General features: G+C 40.6%; 1 protein-coding gene and 1 long non-coding RNA gene across 6 annotated transcripts in view; one reads left to right on the forward strand and one right to left on the reverse strand.

Moving 5' to 3' along the window:
• sh2d3ca (SH2 domain containing 3Ca) overlaps positions 1–12,461 on the reverse strand; it is a 63,680-nt gene that overhangs the window by 5,964 nt on the left and 45,255 nt on the right. For 4 of the 5 annotated variants that reach the window (XM_015033989.1, XM_015034012.1, XM_015034003.1 and 1 more), the window contains 6 exons: positions 7,005–7,133; positions 3,468–3,617; positions 2,500–2,777; positions 2,322–2,399; positions 775–902; positions 313–682 (listed from right to left, as the gene is read on the reverse strand). In XM_015033989.1, coding sequence (XP_014889475.1) covers positions 313–682; positions 775–902; positions 2,322–2,399; positions 2,500–2,777; positions 3,468–3,617; positions 7,005–7,133 — 1,133 coding nt within the window. The remainder of the gene's footprint in view (positions 1–312; positions 683–774; positions 903–2,321; positions 2,400–2,499; positions 2,778–3,467; positions 3,618–7,004; positions 7,134–12,461) is intronic. The other variant, XM_015033998.1, reaches the window with a different exon arrangement.
• On the forward strand, positions 10,559–11,198 carry LOC106948389 (uncharacterized). The gene is made up of 2 exons (XR_001425159.1): positions 10,559–11,045; positions 11,118–11,198. It is a non-coding gene; the product is annotated as an uncharacterized LOC106948389 (long non-coding RNA).

Genomic DNA, 12,461 nt, shown 5'->3' on the forward strand with positions numbered 1-12,461 from the left:
TAAGCTAAAAGATGACTAGCTAATATCAATACAGAACCTTCAGCTTAACAAGTACCTTGTAGGATACCGATGTTGGTGTCTATTTTCAGCTACGTACATTCATTTTGCCCCCAAAAAAGTCGATGCCCCCCCTCCCGTCACACGCGTCGTTTCAACCAGACAGCCATTTGTAATCCATAGGGGGGGCGCAGAAAATGTTTGGAAACCACTGGGGGGGCGCAGAAGAAAAAGTTTGGGAACCACTGCTCTAAACTAAGAAAGACAAAAGTCATAGATGTTGCCTGTTAGCCCAAAACCTCCTCCTGGATGTACCTGGATGGCCTGAATAAGGAGGTCGACTCCACCAGCGGGGCAACAGATGTCCCGTCTCCTTCTCTGCCTTCGCCTTTCCTCAGTTCTTCAACTCGCAGTCGCTCAACGTAGCTCTTAGTTGGGGGCTTGGGCGGCCCGCAGGGGCAGGGTCTGAGGTCACAGTAACTTCCAGCCGTCTCCGACGACTGCGATTGGTAGGCGGAATGATGGGCAGGCGAGGAGTGTACCGGGTGAGACGTTTGCGTGGGATATTGTGCGGGAGTGCTGCCGTCCAAGGGGCTGAGCTGAGGGTCGCTGGAACGGCGCATCACGGGGGAGGGAGGGACGACGGCCAGGGCCCGTCCGCCGGAGTGGGCTCTCTGCCTGGTGACTGGATAAAAAGAGAGACGAGCTTTCAACTCTCTGCAGAAGGCGTCTGTGTGATGGCAATGTATTATTTATGTGTCGGAGTCTGTCACTTACCAGCACTATACGCAGGAGACAGCGGGGTTTCCCCGACAGGCGACAAGGGGCAGCGGTACTCCTGAATCTGGTCCATGCTCATCGCACAATTGCGCATTGCGTCTTTATGGTGGTGAATAGTTGATGGGCTGCAAACGGCATTTTAAAGCTCGCGTTATATGACAGAAGCCATCTTGGTACGGATGTAAATGTTCTTTCTTACATGGTGAGGGAAGAAGGAATGTTTTAGTTTGTGAGACGGTCGCAATAAAACTGCATTTCTGTTATTTATGAACTACAACAAGGCAGAAGCAGACATGAGTTTGATTTAGGAAATAGGAGAAAATAATCAATACCTGAGATTCACTAGCCTTACAAGCAATAAAGTTTTTATTTTTATTTTTTTTTATAAAAAATTGAAAAAGTCTGGTTTGCATTTATTTTCAACCTCTTTTACTCTGACAGACCAAAATAAAATCAAGTGCAAACAAATGTCTTCTGAAGGGCCCAAAATCTCCTAAAGGCCATCCACCATGGAGAGACGCAGCCAAGAGGCCAATTTTAACTCTGGAGGAGCTGCAGAGTTACACAGCTTAGATAAGAACATCTGACAAAACGATAATTAGCACTAATAATCTCCACAAATCTAAAGTTCATGGAAGACCAGCAAGAATAAACCCCTAATTACTCCTGCTTGTAGTTTCCCTCAGGCGATGTGTGGGACACTGCAAACATGCAGAAGACGACATTTCAGTCAGATGACATCAAGGTCAAACCGTTTGGCTCGCACGCCTGAGATCACTAAAACTGGACTTCATCCTAAGCATTAACACCTCTACAGCAAAACAGTTGCTGCATCATGCTGTGGTGATGCGTTACTACTACTACTACTACTACTACTACTATTACTACTACTACTACTACTTACTACCAATCAGGATTAGTCGTAAGACGTTTGAAGATAAATTCCTATCTAGGATTAACATTTGAGACTTGGGAGAACCAAAGCAGACTCGTGTGTTGGACCGGCCCAGTCAAAGTCCAAAATTCATTTAGTCCATTTGTGTGGACCAAATGATGGTAAACACAAGCTCTCCATCCAATCTAACTGAGTCAGAGTTCTTTTGCAAAGAAGATTGGGCAAAGATTTTAGTTTCTAGATCATACAAAGCGTGCAGACATTTGGGAAGGTGGTTTCAGAGTATTGGCTCATAGAGGTTTAAAACAAAAGCACACTACACTTTTCACACAAGTTAGTAATAAAGTTTGAACCATGTCTTGTTTTTACTCCATTTCATAATTGGGTGTTAAATACATTCTAAATAAATTATATTGAAGTTTATGGTTGGAAAAAGGCAACTTGGTGCCCAGAATCTTGTCTGCTCCTCATTGGTAGATTCATCAAGTTTTAAACAGCTACATGCCGTTTAAAACTTGCCTCACTGGGTGCAGAAGTGAACAGTTCTCATCACAAAGGGAAGTACTACAGGTGTCTGTGAAGTGAAGGGGCTCTAGGAGTGTGGAGGGAACCAGAGCAACACCATTGTTGTCACACACATAAACACAACCTGCATTCGGACACAGGCTCCGGCTCTTGCTCGGGCGGGGCCAACGGTGTCTCAACTGGACTGGGGCTGTCTGAATCACTGATTATGTATGCGACACAAAAAAAATCAATAACATTTCTCACAAAGCTACAAGAGAGAAAGAGCCGTCAGGGAACATCAGCGTCCGCGCCCTCCTCACCTGTGAGGCATCATCTTTTCTGTCGTCAGCCCGTCCGTCATGGTGACGCTCCGTCGCTTGATGTACGCCCCCCTCTGGCTGGACGGCGAGTAGGCGGAGCTGTGCTTGCTGTTGGACAGGGCGAAGGTCGCCTCCAGGTAGCGCAGAGGTAGAGTCCTGCTGACGGGACAGTAGATGTGGGCGCCGCTGGACTGCGAGACGGCTTTGCGTTGGCCCACGTAAAAGCGCACGAGCTCCTGAACAGAGTCGAAGCTGTCTGACTCCAACACGTACTGCACCTGAGGAAGACAAGGAGGGAAGGTTTTGTTTTGAACACTTGCTTAGAACATTCGTTCCATTCTATTATTTATTAAGTGAGTAAAACATCGGCGGATCGTCTTGATCCTCCAATAATATCACGGAAATGATCTCACAGCTGGTAAAAACACACAAAAGAAAGAGTAAGCAGGATCGCAGCTGGTCAGCTTTGTACACCTGCAGCATGTTAGCAGAGACAACGAGACAACAAACACAAAAATACCAAATGAAAAGAGAAGCATTTATTGTCTTGGCAAAGACAAACTTTCCAATTCAGCTTAAAATGCAGAACTCTTGTGTCCTCGGTAAAATAAGCAGCTAAACAAGGTGAGGTTTGATAACTTGGAACAGACCGAGCACGTGGCGGCCTGTTGCTAATGAAATAGTCTCATAATATCACTGTTGTTGAACACAGTGACTCACTGGGCGAACTCCCAACAGATGAGAACAAATGCATCATCAATGGAAACAACTGGTTGCAAACAACTGGTTGCAATATGCACCTGATCAGATTTTTACATCCTCATTGTCTCTTTAAACATTTTTCCCCACTAAACTTCGCTTTTTAAAATGTAATAAAATTATGAAAGTTAAAAGTATTTCATATTTTCACATCGACTGCTTCATATTTTCCTGCTTAAAGATCCCTGCCCTAGCAGAAGTTGAGGTACCTTAGTCTCATTTGATTTCACCAGAACTTTGCTGATCTTGAAGTGGAGCACCTCATTGTCCCATCGACAGGTCAGAACGTAATCGCCGACATTGGTCAGGGAGTCTCGCACAAGGAAATCACCGTTTCGCAAAACCAGAGACTCAGAGACCTGAAAGGAAGAGAAAAAGCCCAGTTAAGTTAAAAAAAAAACAAACAAAAAAACAAAAAACTACAATGCAAACAGAAAAAGAGCAGCAAACTACATTAGTTGTGGCATGTGTATGAATAATTTGTTTGTCACAATTTGAAAGATGAATAAGGGACTTAGGAAATGTGTGGTTATTTATAACAGTTCCTCAGGACTTAGTGCTGCTGATCAAACATTTGTCCTAGTGTTAAACAGATTTTTCACACCGATTCAGTTCTTACGATCCACTTAATACTCTACAACACCAATGAAGAGCCAATCTAGAAAACTAATGTTCCATTCACGATCAACGAAACAGCATCGGGCTGCACGTATCACTGCCAACTAAAACTAAAACTGCACTTGTGGGGAAAAAGAAATACCAAAAATCCGTTAATTAGATGTGTGGAAAAAGAGGCGCTAAAATCAGCCTGAGGAGTGTGTCTTTTAAAGCAACCTGTAAGAAGGCTGTTTGTGAAAGCAGAGGGTGAGAAGCGTTAAATTCTTTAAACAAGCCATGAAATATGCAGAGCAACAAAGCCAAAAGGAAAACAGTGTCACAGGCCAGCAGGAGGCAGCAAATGCACAGATCAAAAGGCCTCAAATTCATGCAAAGCTTTTATCTCCCCCAGTGCCAAATGTTATTCTGTTAAAAGGAGTAGGATTGTGTTATTAGAAATTTAAAAAAAAAATATGAAGGGAAAGCTATATAACTTCCTTAAAAGTGAGATATTTTAACTTTAAAACTAGAGGATGAAGAGCAAAATCAGGAGGGATGGACGGGATTAAAACTGATTAAAATAAGCTCACTGAGTGCTATCTTGGTAACCTGGCCTGGGGTTTCCCCCAAAGTTTAAACTGGGGGAAAATCCCTGAATATATGAATATTTCATGTAAATCAAAGGAGCAAAAAACATGCAGATGGCACAAGTCGGTGTTTTGTGTTCGAAAGAGACGCAGGTTGATCAAGAGCCAGGGAGACGAAGAAGATGAAGACGTACCCTCCACATGTGCTCCCAAAACTGTGTGTTTGTGTGTGTTTGTCCCCAGCTGTGAAGCTCAACTGCGTACATCAGCAACATACGCAGCTGTCTGTTTGGCAGAGTCTCCCTCCTTCCGAACGCTAAAGCACTCGCTGCCGAGCTGCGACAGATGATGGGCTTCATTAATCAGTGTCGTTCTGTGAGTAAACCGCCTAAACTGCGCCTTTCAAAGCCAGAGATGATGCCGGAGTAATCACTCTGCTAATACCATGCGATTACAGGCACGAGTGTGTTCTGTGAAACATTTGTTCCATGTAAAAAGAGTTTCTATTCTTATACAAAACTGTTGCTTTTTTCTTTGGTTTCGGATTTATGCGTGTGTAACCACCAGGGTGAATTAATCTGGAGGTAGAGTTACACCCTTTTTCATTTGTGTCTAACTACTATTCTTGCATTTGTTGTCTTGAAAACAGACCAACATTCAAAACTGTTGTAATTAAGATAACTTTTTTTTTTTTAACAGGAAACAAAAATAAGCCTTAAAATTCCCACGACATGTTGACTTTTAAAACTCTTAAAACATGACCTACACCCAGCTGGGAAATCCTTTGATAACGTTACTAAAATCAGTTGGTGTCTACTTATTTTCCTATAAGTTTCTGCTAAGAATCTATAGTTTTTGTTTTGCTTGACAACTAGAAAATTGTACTTCAATTTCTTCAAAACGAAATTAGAAAATACCAGTATCATACAAGTTTCATCTTGAGAAGTGACTGAAAGTCAGAGCCTCGAGCGTCTTGTTTTTGTCTTGCAGTGAATGCATCTTATTGCACTAAAAACAAATTTCTTTGTGTGAATGAATCATTGACTGAAGAAGGTGTAGTAAGATATTTTCAGCAACAGCAAGGTGTTTAAAACGAAATCACAAAACTGTTCCTCCTATTTCTAAGGAAACAAAATCGTTTTGAGCCATGGCTGTGATGTAGATGATAATATGCACTTTCAACTTTTATTTTATATTCTTGGCGGTTTTTTCCCAAAAAAATACAACATGTAAAAAAAGGAAACCGAAATCTGAAAAACAGTAATTTCCAAACTCTTTGACCTCCAAAATATTTCCGAAATTGTTTTGCTAGATGCTTGTTGTTTACAGCCACACCAACACATTTTTTCTTTTCTCCTCCAAATTTCACACATGGTTTCACATGTTTTCAGCTTCTGAACTCAGACGGTGTTAACAGATCTGTAAACAACCTTTTTTTTATTTTTTTTTATTTTGACCTTCTACATCTTCCGATACACTCTCCGATTTATCTGTGCGCTTTGTGTAAAGCTCTGGATACAGACATATTGTTAAGAACACACGGTCCTTGAACTGTAAAATTCAGCTTCAACACTCGTTCATTAACTACATAAAGTCTTTAAATCATTCATTCATTTTCATTTGTGCTTTTTTGCCACCAATTTGCATCTAAATTCTGACTTGCTGTCTGTGATGTCTAGCAGGTCCCTCCACAGTGACCTTGTGCTGGCAAGAAATTTTCATGCATACATAATCATAAAACCTCAGAGAAAAAGGTCCCACACAGTCACAAAAAAAGACAACTGGGAAAAGTAGAAAAATAACAGGGATGCTAAATCCCTAAACTCTGAAGCTTTGGAAGTTTTTTTCTAAATCTGGAGGATGAAGGACATAGAAGTCTTAAGTGCTTCTGTAGCAGCATAAATAATACTCAGTCCCACTCATAATAAATCCAACCAGGTAAATTCCAGATTTCAATTAGACAGTTGACAAAGAAGAGTTGTCCACCACATTAATGATAGTTTAATATTTTTGGTTTTTGTGCATTGAACATCCACCTAAAGGTCTCAAATATGTTTGCAGTTATGTATTTTAGCATAAAGAAAACTTACTGTTTTAGGTGAAAAGGGTATTTGTATCTTTACAACAATTTAACACTAAAAAGCATTCTTTCTCCAAACTAAACACATTTTGAAATTAGCCATATCTCCCCATTTATTGCACACAAAAAAAACACAGTCAGCTTTACTTGAGACGGTAATGCTCATAGTTACCACCAAATTACTTAATTCATTCTTCTTTTTTTTTTAAAGATCACATGAGGAAAACTGATATTTAAAAAAGCATATATGATGAATTATTTATGACTGAGCTACATTCTTTAGGAGTGTTGAAAAAACTGAATAAACAAAAGCAAACCAAAAACTTAAGGTTTTAAGCTTCTAACTAAACCCACCCGGGAATTTTATGAAGCATTCGTTGGTAATGGAAGTTATTGTGCTTGAAAATTTTTATATTGCTGTTATGCTGTCTTTACCTTGTGTAGTCTGACCAACAAGTAAAGAAACCCGGCAGCACTAATACCTCTCTGGGGATGTGTCCATGGTACCAGCCATGGCTCCGGATGTCAGCAGGGCTCAGCTTCAACTCCTCTTCCAGTTCTTTACGAAGTTTCTCTGGCGGAGACTCCAGCAAGTATTTCTCCTTTGAGAACTGTGACAAATGAGAGATAAAAAAAAGGCATCAGTCCAAATGTAACTGGTCAGACAATACTTATATGGATGTAAACAAAAAAAGGCGATAAAATGTATCAACAATAATAACTATTGCAAAACAACTGAATTTTTAAAAAATTAAACAAAAAATAAGATTCCCATCAAACAGTTATAACAACAGTGATGGGTCTGTGCAATACAAGTAATTACAAAACAAACACCTGTGCTGCCTTCTGCGGCAGTGCTGCCGTAGGGAAGCTTCACGATGCGCAAAATGACGCACATACCCACTTCTCCAAATACACACAAAAACACTAAAATACCACAAACAATAAGCTAAGAGAAAATCCATTGAGGAACAAGTTAATTGTTTGTTGTTTATACACACTGCAGGGACAGAATGTCACTCGTTAAGTCTTGGCCACTGAGAATGGCTTGGCGAAATTACCAGCCCAGTCATAAAAGCACAATACAAATACTTAAAATTTTATTCCAGTTTAAGATGCACTGAGAAACTGGCTCTTGACTGTAATTGGATGATCTGTAGCTCGATTCAGAAACTCAACAACACTGCCTTTCTCAGTCAGTGAATGGTCCACATGTAAACCACTACCAAGCTGCTCTCACGAAAACTGTCTTCAACACAGAGAGTAAAAAAAAAAAAAAAGTTATCAGTATGAAGGATGTGTTTAAAATGAGGCCTGAGGAAGCACAGAGATGCAAGACGTTAATCTCTGTGACATGTCAGACATGTCTGCCAGTCAGGCTGCAAGAGAAAGAGCAGGCCATTGAACAGAAACAATAAACCGAAAAGAATACAGCAATGTTGATCTGTTTTATCCACTGGAGCCTTCAATGTTCTAACATTGGCATTATTTTTTGCAAATTTCATAGTTAAAGTAATACGTGGCCACTTCAGCACTGCAAACTGTGCTTACTATTATATAAGATGCTATAAACAGTTTGCAACACAGATTTAGGACATTAATAAAACCCTCCTTTACGGGAAATGCTCTCAGTGACATCACATCTCAGTGATGTGGTCATATAAACACCTACTGCTCACAGTAAGAAAGCTGGACTGAAAATATTTTGAATGCTGTTTTTGTAATATCAGTTCTTTGAGAGAAATCATAATTTGCTGACGCCTGCGGGTCAAAGCTTTACTAAAGCCAGACCTCAGAAATTGGCCAGAAAATTCTGACTGTTGCATCTCTTAATATGGTTCATAAATGATCACCAAAAGGAAAGAAAAACTGCTGCAAACACACAACACAAGGGGCCCCTAAGCTGTGTGAGTGTGAATCAGTAAAAACTGCAAACATTCAGCTCATTAGACAATGTTTTTTTTTATTTTTATTTTTTATTGCGACCAAGGCGCTTAAAGGCTCAGGAGGTAGAGCAGGTCATCCACTAATTGAAGGGTCGGCGGTTTGATCAGCAGCTTCTCCAGTCTACATGTCAAAGTGTTCTTAGGAAGAGCCTCAATTATACACACAGCCAACTAGAGTGTGTTCATGGCAGAAGGGGATTTCTATGGGCAGAACAGAGGCTTTGTATGTTAATGCTTTGCTAATCAATCAGAAAGGAAATGTCTGAATGCAGCTTATTTACAAAATAATTTTTCAGAATAACTGAAAACAGTTTACTTAGGTTAGATTTACATTTTATATCCATGTTATTCATAATTCATTACCTTGCCTTCAACTTGCAATAAATCCCTTTTAATTCCTTCAAGTTCACCTAATCTGCTCTAGTGCTATTTGCATGGAGAAAAATGGGAACTCCCTAAATGGGACCCCGAAGCCACTGTAACGACTGATGGCTGTGGAAAGATTGAGTTCAGACGAGCAGCCTAACATAATTAATGCACAAGGCAGGCACACACAAATATCTGCGTGCACACACACAAACTTTTGACAGAAATCTGAACCAGGATAAAAAATCCACAAAGGAATAAAAAGTGAAAACAAAATCTTCACGACTGCCAGTATGAGGAGGAATGCGACTGGCGACCAGAATAAACAGTAAACAACCTTGTCGCAAGGGCTAATCTTTTCTTTTTTTTCCCTAATATTTGCCCCAGATATGTTGCTCTCCCCCCCCCCTTCCCCAGAACTGGTGTTGTTCAGAGATACACTATCAAATACACACGGTTCACACAAACAGCTCCTCTACCAAATCCTGAAAAAGTTCTAGCAAGATTGTTGTCTGACGTTTCAGGGACAACACAAACATTACGAGTAAGGATGGGAAGCTGTAATGACCCCTTTATGTACAGCGTGTTTTTTTGCACTGCTGCACAAGTGTCCGCATGTGATACGAGACTCAAACACACAATCTTATCACCTTCAGGTTGCTGAGAGGCAAAATTATTAACTTCCTCCTCTCCTCCTCGCCCCTCTTCTCTCCTATAATCCTCTGGGGAGGATGGAGGAATATCACCACGGAGGTGAGGTCTCCCAGATTAGATTCAAGGTGTGTGTGAGTGGGTCTGTGTGAAGGTGAGAACAGGCCAATAAAAAACAGATGGGTCAAGTGTGCCGTTATTGCTTTCCCTCCCCCGTCTCTGTGGAAACCCAAGAGGTACCTGGAATGGAACTGATGCTCAACAGTGAAGTCAATGTGTGTGTGAGTGTGTGTGTGTGTGTGCACGCACATATATATCTATATGAAGGGTTATGAGGTAAATTGAACTGTCAACATGGCTCTATTTATGACAGGTTTCATGAAATAGGCTGACATTAAAGGGGAAACACTGATGGAGACCAACAAACAATAGACAATAAGAGGTGACACAACAGGCATCTGTATTCTAATATGTGAAGGCAACAAAACCCACACTAAATCCTTTAGAAAAAAATACTGTCTATGAGGTGTTGTTTCTGCAACGGCATGGCTGGTACCCAAGTATCTGAAATGCTCAAGTGCTTTTCTTCACAACCTTTGACTTTACAGAACAAGGTTTTGGGTCAAGCAGGCTTAAAAGTTATTGACCTTTGAAAAGGGTCCAGATTCAAAAGTTGGCTCATGCTACTATGTCATGATATACAAAGTAACTTTTTTTTCTACATCTGTACATTTAAATCTTCAAAGTTACATTTTCAGTTTGTGAGTTTGATCTTTAAGAGTTTAAATACATACACAGGACTACATATCTATAGTCTGGCATTTTATGGACTATACAGCGCACCTCACTATAAGCCGCACCCACAAAGTTAAAAAACAAACAAAAAAAAGGAAACATACATATAAGCTGCACCGGGTCATAATCCGCTGGTATCTCCGCCACTCTCGGCTTTCCAACATTGATAAATCTGCTATTAAGGACGCAGCTCTGCGTACCTTGGATTCGTTCATGCCGAGTTTACGTACAGTGGCTATCGATCTGTACTGCCAGATCGATAGCCTTCAACTTAAAAGCTGCAGGGTTGAGCCCCTGGAAGGTGCGGGGGCAGACCCCGTTGCTGTACCTGTGGCTAATCAGAAGAGGGCTGAAGTGGAGTATTTAGACGGCGGCTGGCAAACACTCCGGTGCCTGAGTGTTAACCTTGAATGGTAACTATCTCTGAGCTAGGCCCTCTGAGTTAAAGTCTGAAGTAACCTTCGTCGTGTTTTTCCCTCGTCAGGTCGTACCTGTAGGACGCCGAACCTCAGAACGGTCTCCGATTCGACCAGCCTCCCGAGGAACCTTTCCTCTCTCTGACGCCTCAGGTCTTACCTGCTGAAAGCCAGATCCTTGTCCCTGGATAAATCCGAGTTCTCAGTTTGCCAGCCGTCCGCTACAGCCTTTCTTACCTGTCCGCCCTCCCACGTGCATCGCTCGCCGGATTAGCGAGCTCTGGATCTCCGACCTCCAGCAAGACCAGGCAACATCCTAAACCCAGCTCACTTGCTACTCTTTTCCCAAGTAAGACTCTCCGACTAGCTCCGCTAATTATTCAGTTATCGACTGTATTTACATCAATCCTCCTATTTCCAGTTGACGACCCGGCAGTCCCAACCCTGTTTCCAGAACTCCCTCTCCACTCTTTATTTAATAAACCTTATTATTGTGATTTACTCTCCTGATTGTGTTCTTGAATGTGGGTACGTTCACTATCACCCGTTATGACAGCTATAAGCCGCGTGGTTCAAAGCATGGAGTAAAAATAGTGGGTTATAGTCCGAAAAATACGTTATTTACCTGCAAATGTATTCATTTAGCTCAGTGAGAATGATTTTTAATCTTGATCTGCTAAAGGTGAATAATTTTGAGCTAAACTTTAATATCAAAAGAAATCTGCAAGTTAGTATTGCTAATAGCTCGTCTGGATACTAGAAAGAACAGTAAAACAATTTAATCTGTTTTCCAATTTGCAATTAGACTGCATTCAATTTAGGTGTGTTATCATGCCCATATCAGCTACTTTGAGACAAAATGGATCTAAAGTTGTAGGGAGAAGCAGAAGAAGATGATGAGCAAGGACAGTTCTTAAATGCTGTGAAAGCGAGTAAAACATCTCTTTCAGAAGGATATATTACCCCATGGCAAAAGTGGAACAATGGGAATAAGTAGAAGGGGAGTCAGTGACAATGACTAATGTGATGTTTTTATTGCAGTTACAAAGATGGAGAGGATACCCTTTACTATCCTGACTACTTAGTCTCAATTCTCAGGGAGTATCTACTTCCCTTTTTACTTTTAAGAGTAGATCTTCCTCTGCCACATTTATTCGATTGTTTTTACCTTGTCCAAAGATTTGTTTTTCAGTGTGTGGCAAAAGCTTTTTTGACTTTACCAAATGATGGAAAAGATCAACTGGTCATTACAGTTAAAAGCTGTGAAAACACAGTGGGATGGAAAATTTTGATCATTTCTGATTTGACAAAATTATGAACAAAAAGGAAGAACCATTCAAGAGACATTTCACACCATAGCAACAGCTAAAGTAATTTTCTATAATTTAATTTACTGTAACAAAATATTTCTTAAACATGACTCAGAAGGTAATTTGATTTAATCGGGGACAATCTGTAAAAAAAAAAGTTTTTAGAAAATATTACACTTAAATTAGGCATATCTGACATGCAAGTACTGTTATTACTTGTCTCCACAATACATATATATATAAAGCTCAAGGAACACCACAGGCTTTTATGTACACTCTTAAGACTGGTATGTACATTTTGAACATGCCCAGAAAAGCTTCAAAGTTTGAATATTATGTCACTTTCAAATATAAACATTAAAGTTTTCATTCATTGCATGCAAGAGTTCACTCATTCACTGGCCTTTTCTTGTTGACGAGTTGCACCAAACAAGGAAATGAGCACAATTCATTAA

Source organism: Poecilia latipinna, unplaced genomic scaffold (assembly GCF_001443285.1).
Source record: "Poecilia latipinna isolate Pla-1442-1.1 unplaced genomic scaffold, P_latipinna-1.0 Scaffold16, whole genome shotgun sequence".
NCBI lineage: Eukaryota > Metazoa > Chordata > Actinopteri > Cyprinodontiformes > Poeciliidae > Poecilia > Poecilia latipinna.